This window comes from Capra hircus, chromosome 8, assembly GCF_001704415.2.
Source record: "Capra hircus breed San Clemente chromosome 8, ASM170441v1, whole genome shotgun sequence".
NCBI lineage: Eukaryota > Metazoa > Chordata > Mammalia > Artiodactyla > Bovidae > Capra > Capra hircus.
In genome coordinates this window covers 60,308,378-60,323,520 of record NC_030815.1, presented here as the reverse complement: position 1 = coordinate 60,323,520, position 15,143 = coordinate 60,308,378, and the positions used below count along the sequence as shown (strand labels likewise).

The 15,143-nt window shown below is 38.3% G+C and overlaps 1 protein-coding gene across 8 annotated transcripts in view; it reads left to right on the top strand.

Annotated features, from left to right (window-relative positions):
- RNF38 (ring finger protein 38) overlaps positions 1 to 15,143 on the top strand; it is a 128,171-nt gene that overhangs the window by 78,724 nt on the left and 34,304 nt on the right. For all 8 annotated transcript variants that reach the window (XM_018052174.1, XM_018052173.1, XM_018052172.1 and 5 more), the window contains one exon: positions 6,425 to 6,618. In XM_018052174.1, the coding sequence (XP_017907663.1) occupies positions 6,512 to 6,618 (107 nt within the window). In that variant the 5' untranslated portion in view covers positions 6,425 to 6,511. The remainder of the gene's footprint in view (positions 1 to 6,424; positions 6,619 to 15,143) is intronic.

Genomic DNA, 15,143 nt, shown 5'->3' with positions numbered 1-15,143 from the left:
GAATAAGAAAATCGCTCCAATTTGCTTTTTGTCCAACATCATTTCCCTAGTCTGAAATAAATATAAACAGCAAGTTACAAGTTATTAGCAAAAAATTTAGAAATATGCCTTAAAATGATATATAACATAACCACATTTATTTAAGAATGTGTCTCAGTATTAAACAGAAAAGTGCAGCATTGCAATTACTGTTGCATCAACTATTAGGTTGATGCAGTTCCTTTTGCATCAACCTAATAGTTGACTCCTTGAAACTCCATTCCACTGGCTTTTACCTTCACACTCCATGCTCCTTTCATCAGCTACTCAACATAAAATGTTGGGGCTTCTTAGGGTTTAGCATTGGACCTCTTTTTCACTATATAAATCATTGATATTTTGAGCAATTTGTCACTGCCTGCAACTTCTTTGACATACCATCTATCTGTTATACCAAAAACTCCTGAATTAACATTTCTAATTTGAGCTTCAGTTGTCTGCACAACTCCATGTGGATAATTCAGAGAGATCCCTTGATTTCAGGTTGTTCTTAATAGCTTTTCTGTTTTTGTTGGTTTCATATTTATGCTTCAGATTATTTTATTTATCCTTGTTTATAGCTTCTATGGAAGTAAATACAGCATTTGAACACAGTACATTTACAGCATCAAGATAAATCAGTTTGTGAACCAGTGGTGTTTTGTGTAATTAAAAATTAAGAAAAATCTAGGACTTAGGTTGTTAATAATTATTCAGAAGTTAGCCACAACAGGCCTCCCTAAACTCAGGAAGCCACTGCTGGCCTAGTAGTTACGGCCAATGATACAGTAATTTAATATTTTCACACAGTATTTTATCCTCTTCATTATGGTGGGGACCGCATTAGTTATACCACTAGAGTACCTTTGTAAGCACTCATTGCACTCACAGTCATTCTGTTCTTTGGCCTTTTATGAAAAAAAAAAAAAAAAACTTGGGCCATATCAGAAGCAAAGTCCTGATTTTTTTTTTTTTAAATGTCTGCTGCAGTAACTTTTGAAAACAGAACAGTAAAAGCCTCCCTCTCCCCCATATCTTTAAGTAAAATAACATTCCAGGAGGATGGAATGGTTTAGAGTGGTTATGAAGCTGGATTTTGTTCTGAAACATTTTGAGCTGAGAACTATCAAAGCTGTACTAAGAAAATTAAAGTCCTCTGTGAATCATGCAAGACAGCACTGTATATACCTTGTGTAGTTCGAAGGCAGTATTTCACTGACTTGTCTTTGGTACATCTTCAATAATAGAAACACATTTTACATAAATTTGAATATGGTTTAACTCAGGACTTCGGTTTGTGGAGAGTTAAGTGAGAATGTGTAGAGATGATTTTGTAAATCATATTGTGTGGTTCAAATTAAAGTTATTCATCTCCAGCGTTCCCCCTGCTTATTGTTTACAGAAAGGGAATTGTCTTTGGGTTTATTCTTTATTAGTTGCTTTATGTAGCGTGAGTGTTTTAGTTTTCTAATTGCTTTCACGTCTCTCAGTCTTTTAACGAACCTCCATACTGTATACTCCACAGTGGCTGTATCAACTTCCATTCCCACCAACGGTGCAAGAGGGTTCCCCTTTCTCCACAGCCTCTTGAGCATTTGTTGTTTATAGACTTTTAAATGATGGCTATCGTCATGTCTTGTATTTTTAATTAATAGAATTCAGTGAGTGTTTTTTCTGCATGCTTGCATGCTAAGTCGCTTCAGTCTTGTCTGACTTTTTGTGACCCCCGTGGACAGTAGTCCACCAGTCTCATCTGTCCATCAGATTCTCTAGGCAAGAATACTGGAATGGGCTGCCATGCCCTCCTCCCAGGGATCTTCCCTACCCAGGGATCTAACCTGCGTCTCTTGAGTCTCAAGCATTGGCAGGTGGGTTCTTTACCACTAGCACCACATGTGGAATGAGAAATTTAGTCTTTTGTCAAAAATGTAAGGCAAGTAGAGAAAGTCTGGAAGTTTAAAAGAGGGTTGGAAACTCATAAATCATGCTGTACTTACTTACTTGTGAGTCTGAGATGAATGGTGGTCCTAATGAAGGCCCAGGTGGATAGAGGACCAGGTTTCTGGAGATGTTACCTCTTGATTCTAGCTGCCCCCTTGTTTCCTTGAGAAGGAAGTCCTCAGGGCTCACTAGTAGTTGCTGAAGTCGGAGGCACATTTCAATCACCATTTTAAATCTGAAACTTGGAACCTGGTTCTGCGTTGTGGAAGGTTTCCATTATTTTCCAAAGCTTCCTGATTGAGATATATAAATATATTTTATGTGTGTTTATATATGTACATATGCACATGTGTTTGTGTGTATTTTTTCCCCCATGGCATTGAGCATTTAACAATTTCTGATTTGTTATTTTTGAAACCATGCAATACTTTCTTATGGGTTTTTTTCACTTCTAATAAGAATGTTTGGTTATAGAAATTTGGGGTTAGATAGATGTAATCCTCTACGCATTTTATTAGATGCTAAATACTGAGTTAGAGTTTCAAAGAGTACTCAAATTGATAAGGAATATGAAACAACATTGCATGTAATAAACTCTTTAATAATTCCCTGTCCCTAAATATCAATTTGTGGTTTCCTGTTACTTTGACTGAAAAAGTAAGGCTTATTACCATAGTGAATGAGCTCACTTCCATGTTATTTCCTAGTCTTTATCTCTTATACACTGAGAACCTTTTACAACAGAAAGAGAAGGGATGGGAGATTTTCTCAGTCATCTCCATTCTTAAAAGTAATAGCTTTGTTGTAAAATAAGAATATGCTAACACACAACTTGAACATCACTGAAAATATGATAGCCTAAGTTTTTTAAGGTTATTTTTGTGAATCTGTAGCATTCTTCTCAGTATCAATAACCTGAGATATGCAGATGACATCACCCTTAGGGCAGAAGGCAAAGAGGAATTAAAGAGCCTCTTGATGGAGGTGGAAGAGGAGAGAAAGCTGGCTTAAAACTCAATATTCAAAAAACTACGATCATGGCATTCAGTCCCATCACTTCATGGTAAATACATAGGGAAACAATGAAAACAGTGAGAGACTTTGTTGTACGTGGGCTCCAAAATCACCATAGATGGTGACTGCAGCCATGAAATTAAAAGAGGTTTTGCTCCTTGGAAGCAAAGCTATGACTAACCTCGACTGCTAATATGCTAATTAGACAGCATATTTAAAAGCAGAGACATTACTTTGCCAACAGAGGTCCGTCTAGTCAAAGCTATGGTTTTTCCAGTAGTCATGTGTGGTTGTGAGAGTTGGACTGTGAAGAAAGCTGAGCCCCGAAGAATTGATGCTTTTGAACTGTAGTGTTGAAGAAGACTCTTGGGAGTCCCTTGGACTGCAAGGAGATCTAACCAGTCCTTCCTAAAGGAGTTCAGTCCTGGGTGTTCTTGGAAGGACTGATGTTGAAGCTGAAACTCCAATACTTTGGCCACCTGATGGGAAGAACTGCCTCGTTTGAAAAGACCCTGATGCTGGGAAAGATTGAAGGCCGGAGGAGAAGGGAACGACAGAGAATGAGATGGTTGGATGGCATCACTGACGCAATGGACATGAGTTTGGGTAAAGTCCAGGAGTTGGTGATGGGCAGGGAGGCCTGGTTTGCTGCAGTCCATGGGGTTGCAAAGAGTTAGACATGACTGAGCAACTGAACTGAACTGTAGTTCGAGAAAACTCTTGGGAGTCCCTTGGAGAACAAGGAGATCAAACCAGTCAATCCTAAAAGAAATCCTGAATATTCATTAGAAGGACGGATGGCTGAAGCTGAAATTCCAGTACTTTGGCCACCTGATGCAAAGAGCCAACTCATTAGAAAAACCCTGATGCTGGGAAAGATCAAAGGCAGGAGCAGAAGGGGATAACAGAGGACGAGATGTTGGATGGCATCACCGACTCAATGGACACGAGTTTGAGCGAGTTCTGGGACATGCAACAGTCCACAGGGTCACAAAGAGTCAAACACAACTGAACAACAACATTCTCCTCCATTTGGGCAATGGATTTTTAGAATTCAGAGTTCCATGTCTTAGTTCGCGTTAAGCTTTGAGGTACAGGTTATACATACGAGGGATCAGATAGTAAAGAATCTGCCTGCAATGCAGAAGACCCAGATTCAATCCCTGGGTTGGGAAGATCCCCTGGTGAAGGGAATAGCAACCTACTCCAGTATTCTTGCCTGGAGAATTCCATGGATAGAGGAGCCCGGGGGCTACAGTCCATGGGGTTGCAAAGAGTTGAACACAACTGAGCAACTGACACTTTCACCTTTTATACATATTGAAAGCCAGTGATGATACATCACTAGTATTTTGTACCTTAAAAAGTCAATGTTAATGAAGTCTGTTTTATGAAATTTGGCTATCACTTACTTCTAACATGTGCAGTTCATGTTTGAGTTTGTGAAGTCTTAGTTGTTTTGTCATTTTGTTTTAATCAGAATATCTAAATTTCAGTGGTTATTTTTCAATTTTTAGGATTATCAAAACATAGCTTATTAAAATCAGGGGTTAAAACAAGTATACTTTTAATAGCATCATTAAGGATAGGGTTTCCCTGATAGCTCAGTTGGTAAAGAATCCACCTGCAACGCAGGAGACCCCGGTTCAATTCCTGGGTTGGGAAGATCCTCTGGAGAAGGGATAGGCTACCCACTCCAGTATCCTTGGGCTCCCTTGTGTCTTAGCTGGTAAAGAGTTTGCCTGCAATGCGGGAGACCTGAGTTCTATCCCTGAGTTGGGAAGATCCTCTGGAGAAGGGAAAGGCTACCCACCCAGTATTCTGGCCTGGAGAATTCAATATATAGTCCATGGGGTCACAAAGAGTCGGACATGAGTGAGCAACTTTCACTTAAGTATAGGAAGAAATAAGGTTAGTGTGGTGAGGAAAATTACAAGAAACTTGTATATGGTTCTGAAAATTACTTCCTATTTTTGTTATAATGACAAACTTGAATTATATAGATTGGAAATGGCATGATTTTGTGAATATGTCAGCTAAATAATTTAGAATGATCCAAAGCAGTTTGCTTCATTCCTGTCAGTTTAATTAATTGTTTTATATGCTTTATATCTTAAAATCTAATGTTGTAGTATGTAGCCTCAGGTATTCTTTAGCTAATATTAACATGATTTTTGTTCTAGCAGCAGGTGCCAATCAGAAGTGCTCTAGGGACTTCCCTGGTGAGCCAGTGGTTAAACCCCTTCACCTCCAAAGCAGGAGGTGTGGTTTTGATCCCTGGTCAGGGAACTAAGATCCCACATCCTCACGGCACAGTTCCCTGCCCCAAAGTGCTCTGATACCCAAATAGAATTTGCATGAGTAGACTAGAGACAGGAGAGGCTCTTATTAGAAAACACATGGCCCTCATCAGACTTTGTTAACTTGCAATTTTGACAGTTTTGGTGAGACTCAATCGGAAAATTGAGTTGTGTGAGGAAGCCTGGAGAGTTAATAATTCAGTTAAGTTATCCATACCAATTTTGTAGATAGTAAGCAAGAAAGCTTCAGACTATGTTTCAACATTGACAGGTATAAGTTTTGAATTATCCACCTCTCCCATGATCTACCTGAAATGTCTTTCCCTAAGATACCCTTTTATGATATTTTAGTTAAGAACTGATGAAATAAATCGATTGACTGTTTTTTAATGTTTTAAGTAAAGCTTACTTTGTCCACATAATTGCTTTAAAGAATAAATGTAATCACCTTAAACAGTGGGAATAAGGAGGTAGACAAGTGTGATTTAGAATCAAATCACAGGCCTACTTAAATTATACCTTCTCTTAAATGGATCTCTCAGCTGCAAACTAATGTCTAAAAGAGTAACAAGTAACTGATGGAAAGGCATAGTAGAATTTCAGTTAAAATTGGAGTTTCAAAGAGGTGGTCAGGTACCATTTGTTGTTTTTGGTTACTAAGTTCTGTCCAACTCTTTTGCAACCCCATGGATTGTAGCTCGCCAGGTTCCTCTGTCCATGGGATTTCCCAGGCAAGAATACTGGGGTGAGTTGCCATCTCCTTCTCCAGGGGATCTTCTAGACCCAGGGGATCTTCTCAACCCAGGAAACAAACCTGCATCTCCTGCATTGGCAGGTGGCTTCTTTACCACTGAGCCACCTGGGATGCTCAGTCAAGTACAATACAAATTGCGGATTACCCTATCATGTATGTTTGTTCTTACCTGATTGTTTTATGATGAATTTAAATAAAGAATTACGTTTTCATTTGATCTTTCTTTCCTACCCCACCCCTCACATCTTTTAAAAAGATATTTAATTCAAGTTAATAGTGTATCTTTTCCCTCCTTTACACTTGGAGGTAAACGCACTTAAACATTTATGCATGTAAATAATAATGCAAAAATCCTTTAAAACTCTTATTCTGTTGATTGATTTTGTTGCATTGGCAGAGTGAAGATAGTCCAAGTCCCAAGAGACAGCGCCTCTCTCATTCAGTCTTTGATTATACATCAGCGTCACCAGCTCCCTCACCACCAATGCGACCATGGGAGATGACATCAAATAGGCAGCCCCCTTCAGTTCGACCAAGCCAACATCACTTCTCAGGGGAAAGATGCAACACACCTGCACGCAACAGAAGAAGGTGAGTTGGTCATATTACTTACTAAATTTTTGGTAATTGGTAGAATATTTTTAAAAATCAGAAAGCATTTTTTCTGTAGGCATTTTATAAATATATCAACACTTTTGTCTCTGTACACTCGCACACAAACAACATTACAAGTACATTATATTACATCATGAGAATTCATTTAGCTTGGGATTAACAGATGTAGAAATTGTATAATAAGAGGCTAAAGTGATTTACTTAAAATCAATCCATACCATTATATATGAATTCAACTACCTCAAGGTTTAAGACATTTTGTGTGCTGACCTTCAGTCCATATTACCAAAAAATACATTTTATAATTTACAGCGGTACTCCAAAATCCCTGTAGATGATGACTGCAGCCATGAAATTAAAAGATGCTTACTCCTTGCAAGAAAAGCTATGACAAACCTAGACAGTGTATTAAAAAGCAGAGACGTTATTTTGCCAACAAGTCTGTATAGTCAAAGCTATTGTTTTTCCAGTAGTCATGTATGGATGTGAGACTTGGACCATAAAGAAGGCTGAGCACCAAAGAATTGATGCTTTTGAATTGTGGTGCTGGAGAATACTAAGGAGAGGCCCTTGGACAGCAAGGGATCAAATCAGTCAGTCCTAAAGGAGAAGAGTCCTGAAGATTCATTGGAAGGACTGATGCTGAAGCTCTAATACTTTGACCACCTGATGCAAAGAGCCAGCTCATTGGAAAAGACACTGATGCTAGGAAAGATTGAAGGCAGGAGGAGAAGGGGACAACAGAGAATGAGATGGTTAGATGGCATCACTGACTCAGTGAACAACAGTTTGAGCAAATTCCAGGAGATGTTGAAGGATAGGGAAGCCTGTTGTGCTGCAGTCCATGGGGTTACAAAAAGTCGGAACTGAACAGCAACAACAGTGGAAATACGGAAGTCTTAGGAATGAGCAGTCTCTTCTTCACTCCATCATTACCCATTCCATTCTTACAAATGAATAACCTCTCTCCACAGATACTCCTTTTGTATTCTCTAAGGCAGCTGTAGCTTCATTAAGTTTCTTTTTAAATTGCGGACCCTGTGATATGAGGCGTGACTGAAGTTTAGTACAACTTTCAGTCCTCTCTTCTCTGTGGGACTTGGCTCTTGCTTTTTCTCCTCCAGGGAATATGTTTCCTGAGCTGCTTCCTGTTAAGTAGCGGCCTAAGGTCATACCTTTCCTCTTCCAAGGAAAGAGAGCATCCTTGAAGTGAGACAGCTGTTTATATTTCCAGGATGTTGATAATCTAAGAAGTACTGATGATCTCAAAGTAGTAAGGTGTTACGGACTGAATATGTTTCCTGAATATCCGTAGGCTGACGCCTTAACCCACAGTGTGGATGAATTTGGAGATGGGGCCTCTAAGGAAGTAATTAAGGCTAATTGAAATCATCAGGACAGGTCCTTGATCCAAGAGGATTAGTGTCCTTACAAAACTCCAGGGAGAGAGCTTTCACCGGAAAGCATGCTGGCACTTTAATCTTGGACATTAAGTCTCTAGAACTTGAGAAAATAAATTTCTGTTGTTTAAGCCAGTCTGTGATATGTTGTTAGGGCAGCCTTAGGGCACTTAATTTTGGCTCAGATGGTAAAGAATCTTCCTGTAATGTGGGAGACCCGGCTTTGATCCCTGAATTGTGAAGATCCCCTAGAGCTACCCATTTCAGTATTCTTGCTTGGAGAATTCCATGGACAGAGGAGTCTGACGGGCTATAGTCAATGGGGTTGAAAGAGTCGGACACAACTGAGTGACCAACAGACAGGTAACTTAATACTGAAGAGATCTTAAAAACCCATCATTCGTTGTTCCAGATCAGACAGGATAAACCTGTTCCTGAGGTATATTCTGTTGAGACCATTAAACTTTCACATTTCTGGTGCATTATTATCCAATTAAATGGGAATGTTTAAGTAAAATAATGTTATGCCAACCAGGTAAAATATTTCATAGCTGTTAAATTAAATAACATGAGGAAATAACGTCTGAGTACCTGCTGTAATATTTCCTACTCTTTTATGGTGAAATGTGCCATACATTCAGGAGAACTTGTAAAACAAGTGTACATTTAAAAAGGATAACGCACAAGTGTGCCCTACACTTAGGTTAAACTAGAACATCAAAATCCCTCCTTCCTGGAAGATAAACCCTTTCCTGTGATTTGTTGTAACTCCCTTGGTACATGTTTTTAATACATTCTAAAACACTGTAAATACATTCTAAAAACACAGTTTTGCGTTTTGTTTTGTAAGTGTATTCTTTGTTTACTAAGCAGTCTTTTTTAATGTGGGGAGCAGTAGTTCATTTATTGTGATATAATCTTCCATTGAATTAATGTGCCGTAATTTATGTACCCACCTACTGTTGGGTAATAGTTATGCCCAGTTTGGGTAATGAAAAGAGTTCTTTTAGGACCCTTTGTGTACACAACTCCTAGTGTGCATGTGCAAGCATTTCATTAAGATAAAAGCCTAGGAGTACAATTGTAGGTCATCAAATGTGTTCTGGTCCAGAAAGGGCATGACAGTATCTGTTGCTGGATGGCAGAAGCTAGTTTTCAGGTTGAAAAGAAGCATCAATCTCCATGTTCATTGAACACGAAGGAGAAATAGGGAGCGCTTACCTAGAAAACAAGCTACAAATTCGTTATGCCCAGCATTGCATGTTATTTGTTACTTCCTTCTCACTTTAGTACTATACTTATACTGCTGCTGCTAAGTCGCTTCAGTCGTGTCTTACTCTGTGTGACCCCACAGCTGGCAGCCCACCAGGCTCCTCCATCCCTGGAATTCTCCAGGCACGAGTACTGGAGTGGGTTGCCATTTCCTTCTCCAATACATGCATGCCTGCTAAGTTGCTTCAGTCGTGTTCGACTCTGCGCAACCCTATGGACAGCAGGCCACCAGGCTCCTCCGTCCATAAGATTCTCCAGGCAAGAATACTGGAGTGGGTTGCCCTTTCCTTCTCCTTAGTACTTATAGGCTAGCTATTAGTTTAACTGTCAGTTTTTCTGCCAAAAGTAGGGTTTATAAGCAGATGCAGTATTCAGCAACAATCTGATACAATTTCAGATACAAAGATGAGCACACTGGGAAGTTAGCAAACATTTGAAGAAAGCCAACAAAGTGAAAGAATGTCTCTGAAACTCAAAGAAAGAACTTGAAGTAACAGTTAATAAAATAACTAAAACAGTTAAGAAACAAGTGGAAACAGTGTCAGACTTTTATTTTTGGGGGCTCCAAAATCACTGCAGATGGTGACTGCAGCCATGAAATTAAAAGACGCTTACTCCTTGGAAGAAAAGTTGTGACCAACCTAGATAGCATATTGAAAAGCAGAGACATTACTTGGCCAACAAAGGTCCATCTAGTCAAGGCTATGGTTTTTCCAGTGGTCATGTATGGATGTGAGAGTTGGACTGTGAAGAAAGCTGAGCACCGAAGAATTGATGCTTTTGAACTGTGTTGTTCTTCTCCTGCGAGTCCCTTGGACTGCAGGGAGATCCAACCAGTCCATTCTAAGGGAGATCAGCCCTGGGTGTTCTTTGGAAGGAATGATGCTGAAGCTGAAACTCCAGTACTTTGGCCACCTCATGCGAAGAGTTGACTCATTGGAAAAGACCCTGATGCTGGGAGGGATTGGGGGCAGTAGGAGAAGGGGATGACAGAGGATGAGATGGCTGGATGGCATCACCGACTCAATGGACGTGAATTTGAGTGAACTCCGGGAATTGGTGATGGATAGGGAGGCCTGGTGTGCTGCGATTCATGGGGTCACAAAGAGTCGGACACAACTGAGTGACTGAACTGAACTGAAGTGTAACATGAGAGAAGTACAAGAGATTGTATCCCTAAAAATCAACTGGAAATCTTAGTTGGTAAAATTAATGAACAGGCAGAAAAAGCATCTTGGTCCCTGGAAGATCAAGTAAAGAGCTTTCCCAGAATGTAATGTGAAAAGGGAAAAATGGAAAAATGGGAAAGAAATTTAAATATATTGACAGTCATCAATTCTAAATACATCTAATCATATTTCCAGATGGAAACAATAGAAGGGAACAGTTTTTACAGAAATAGTATAAAAATCATTTTCAAGAATTAAAGAATGGGTGTTGAGCAAGATCTTGGTGAAATTCAAGAATGTGCAGAAACATTCAGAGAGAAAGAAAGTTGAGCAATAAGAGATCTTCCCTGAATCATAACACCTTGATCAAGAAGGATTTATCCCAGCGTTGCAAGGATTTTTCAAAATTTGCAATTTAGTTTGTGATATACCACATTAGCAAATGGAAGAATAAAAACCATATAATCACCTCAGTAGATATAGAGAGACAGCTTTTGATAAAATTTGACACCATTTATGATTTTAAAACTTTTCAGAAGGTAGGCATAGAGGGAACACACCTCAATGTAATAAAGGTCATATATGACAAATCTACAGCTAATGTCATACTCAACAACGAAAAGCTGGAAGCCTTCCCTCCAAGATCAGGCATAAGACAAAAATGTCCACTCTTGCCACTTTTATTTAGTATGGTTTTGGACATCCTATCCAAAGCAGTTAGATGGAAAAAAGAAATGAATCTAAATTGGAAAGGAAGAAATAAAACCATCACTGTTTGCAGGTGATATAATACTATACATAGAAAATCCTAAAGAAGCCACCAGGAAACTAGTTACTAGAGCTCATCAATGAATTCAGTAAACTTACAGGATACAGAATTAATATACTGAAGTCTGTTGCATTTCTACACATGAGCAACAAACTATCAGAAAGAGAAATTAAGGAAATAATCTAACTTACCATTGCATCAAAAACAATAAAATATCTAAGAATGAACCTGCCTAAGGAGGTAGAAAATCTTGTACTTGGAAAACTCTTAAGACACTGATGGAAAAAGTAGTAGGTGACAAAAACAGATAGAAAGATACACCATGTTCTTGGATTGGAAGTATTAATATTGTTAAAAGGACTGTACTGCGCAAGGCAGTCTACAGATTCAGTGCAATCTCTATCAAAATACCAATGACATTTTTCACAGAACTAGAACAAATAATTTTAAAATTTCTATGGAAACACAAAATACCCAAATAGCCAAAAAAATCTTGAGAAGAAACAACAGAGCTGGAAGAATCAGTTACTCCCTAACTTTCAGATTATATTGCAAAGCTATAAGCATCAAAAAAACATGGTACTGGCATAAGAAGAGAAACATAGATAACTGGAACAGGATAGAAAACCCAGAAATAAACCCGCCTACTATGGTCAATCTATGACCAAGGAGACAAGAATATATAGTGGAGAAAAAAGCCTCTTCGGTGATGTTAAAAATATTGGACAGGTACATGGGAAAAAATGAAATTAGAACATTCCCAAACACCATATAAAGAAATAAACTTAATATGGATTAAAGACTTAAATGTAAGACCAGATAACTATAAAAACTCCTAGAGGAAAACACGGCAAACTCTTTGACATAAATTGCAACAGTACTTTTTTGGACCTGGTTCCTAAAGCAAAGAAAATAAAATCAAAAATAAGCAATTGAGACTTAATCTAACTTAAAAGCTTGTGCACAGCAGAGGAAATCAACAACAAAATGAAAAGACAGCATACTGAATGGGAAAAGGTATATGCAAATAATAGAACTGAAAAGGAGTTAACTGTCATACATATATAAACAGCTCATAACAGAAAAACAATTTGATTTTAAAAATAGGCAGAAGACCTGAATAGACATATTTCCAGAGAGGAAATGGGATGGGCCACAGGCACCTGGAAAGATACTCAGTATCACTAATCATCAGGTTAATGCAAATTAAAACCACTGTGAGATAGCATCTCACCCCTGTTAGAACAGCTATTATCAAAAAGAACATAAAAAGCAAATGTAAGCGAGGCTGTGGAAAAAAGAGAACCCTTGCACACTGTTGTTGGGAATGTAAATTCGTGTACCCATTGTGGAAAATAGTATAGATGTTTCTCAACGAAACTAAAAATAGAACTACCATATGATCCAGCAGTTCCACTCCTGGGTACATATTTTTAAAAAAGAAAACAAACTAATTCAGAAAGATATGCACCTTGATGTTCATAGTAGCACTGTTTACAATTGCCGAGATATAGAAACAGCCTAAGTGTGTAACAACAGATGATGGATAAAGAATACGTAGGAGAAGGCAATGGCAACCCACTCCAGTACTCTTGCCTGGAAAATCCCATGGACGGAGGAGCCTGGTGGGCTGCAGTCCATGGGGTCGTGAAGAGTCAGACACGACCGAGCGACTTCACTTTCACTTTTCACTTTTCATGCGTTGGAGAAGGAAATGGCAACCCACTCCAGTGTTCTTGCCTGGAGAATCCCAGGGACGGAGGAGCCTGGTGGGCTGCCGTCTATGGGGTCGCACAGAGTCGGACACAACTGAAGCGACTTAGCAGCAGCAGCAGTAGAATACTGCTCACCCATATAAAGGCTGAAGTTCTGCCATTTGCAGCAGAATGGATGGACTTGGCATCATGCTAAGTGAAATAAGTCAAGAGAAAGAAAAATACTGTATGTTATCACTTATATGTGAAATCTAGAAAGTACAACAAACTAGTGAATATAGCAAAAAACAGATTCACAGATAAAACAAGCTAATGGTTAACCAGTAGGGAGAGGGAAAAAAGGTGAGGACCAATACAGGAATAGGGGATTAAGAGGTACAAACTATTAAGTATAAAATATGCTACAAGAATATATTGTATAACATGGGCAACATAGCCAATATTTTTTAATGATTGTAAAGAGAGTATAGCCTTTTAAAATTGTGAGACACTATGTTGTATATTTCTAACTTATATAATATTGTATGGCAACTATACTTCTGATTAAAACAGAAAACCTTTTTGAAAGAATTATTAAAAACTGTATTCTATCTAGGAAGTAGAATAAATGCAGAAAGGATGATTTAATATGATTTGGTTAGGGAAGGAAAAAAGACATTGCTAAGTCTGAATAAAAGTCTCTTTAAAAAAAGATTAAAAATTTTTTTTTAAAATCTGAACATAAAATGGGGACAGCAGAGAGAAGTAAAAATGTGCAATCCAGATTTTTTTTTTTAATGTAAGTATGTGTTTAAAAATATAAGTGTAGTCACTGGAAGAATAAAACTGGCATATATAGCTTCCACACAGTGAAACAGATAAACAGCATATAGTCTAGAAAACTCAATCCAGCAAGGTATGTAAGTGAGCCAGGAGGGAATAGCCTTGTGCTGTTTACGAATGATATGTCTGAAACAAAGTGACAAAGTAGTATCTATCACTGATATAAAAGTCAATTGAGAAATATTTGTCCATCTGTTATCACTGTTTCTTATTTCTAGATTTTTAAATAATTATGGTTACTAAATGTTCTACCACAAGGTCATATATATAACATTTAATTAGAGGAAATTCAGGAAAGATAGGGACCAAAATTGTCAAGGAATTTACATTTCAGCACGAGGACTTGGGTCTTAATTTGTGTGAGTTTTGAGTTTCTGAAATTATGTTTGAGTAGGGAAGTAAGAGCAAGAAGCAACAATGGAATCAAATAATAATAAAAGGGGCCTTTAAAGTTTTTGAACAGGATGAGTGTTTTTCGGGAGATGATCTGGGCATGTATTTTGTATTTTGATTTTAAAGTGCACATTTTTTCCCATCATAATATCTGCATTGATGATATGAAGTGAAGCGTTAGTTGCTCAGTCGTGTCCGACTCTTTTCAAGCCCGTGGACAGTGGCCTGCCAGGCTCCTCTGTCCATGGAATTCTCCAGGCAAGAATACTGGAATGGGTTGCCATTCCCTTCTCCAGGGAATCTTCTTGACTCAAGGATTGAACCCGTCTCCCACATTGCAGGGAAATTCTTTACCACCTGAGCCACCAGGGAAGCCTGTAGCATAGTCTGATTGGCAGCTCTCTCCCTCTTTTTAGTGATAACATTAAACGGTCCTTTAAAATAGTTGTACAGATACAGATATGTGCATATACGTAGATACATTTTCTTGTTCTTTTCTCTTAGAGAGGCTAGAAACAGTCTAGCAGTCAGCACACTTAGCTTTTAAATACCATTCTACAGTTAAAGGAACCAAGACTCTTTGGAGTCTCTTTTGGAGAACTGGTTAATTCCAGAGTCAGTGTAGGGAAAATACTAGATGAGCCTAGAGCATATTGTGGTCCATATATTAAGGAAGTGCTCAAAAGCATAAAGACAATAGTAGAAGGTCACAGGAGCCCAAATGCTCCCATTGAACAGAGTTAAAATAATTTGAACAACAAAATAAAATGACTGTGGATTATCACCTAAAGAATAAAATAAATGTCCATTAGCCCCTACTCATAAATAACTAAGTGAGAGAGAAGGAGTAACTCTTCTTTATAGAATTGCAGTTGATATATATGGAAGAAATGAAGGGAGTAGAAAATCACCATTAGAATATCATAATAGAGTGATTGCTGAAGATCCATTCATGCAATTT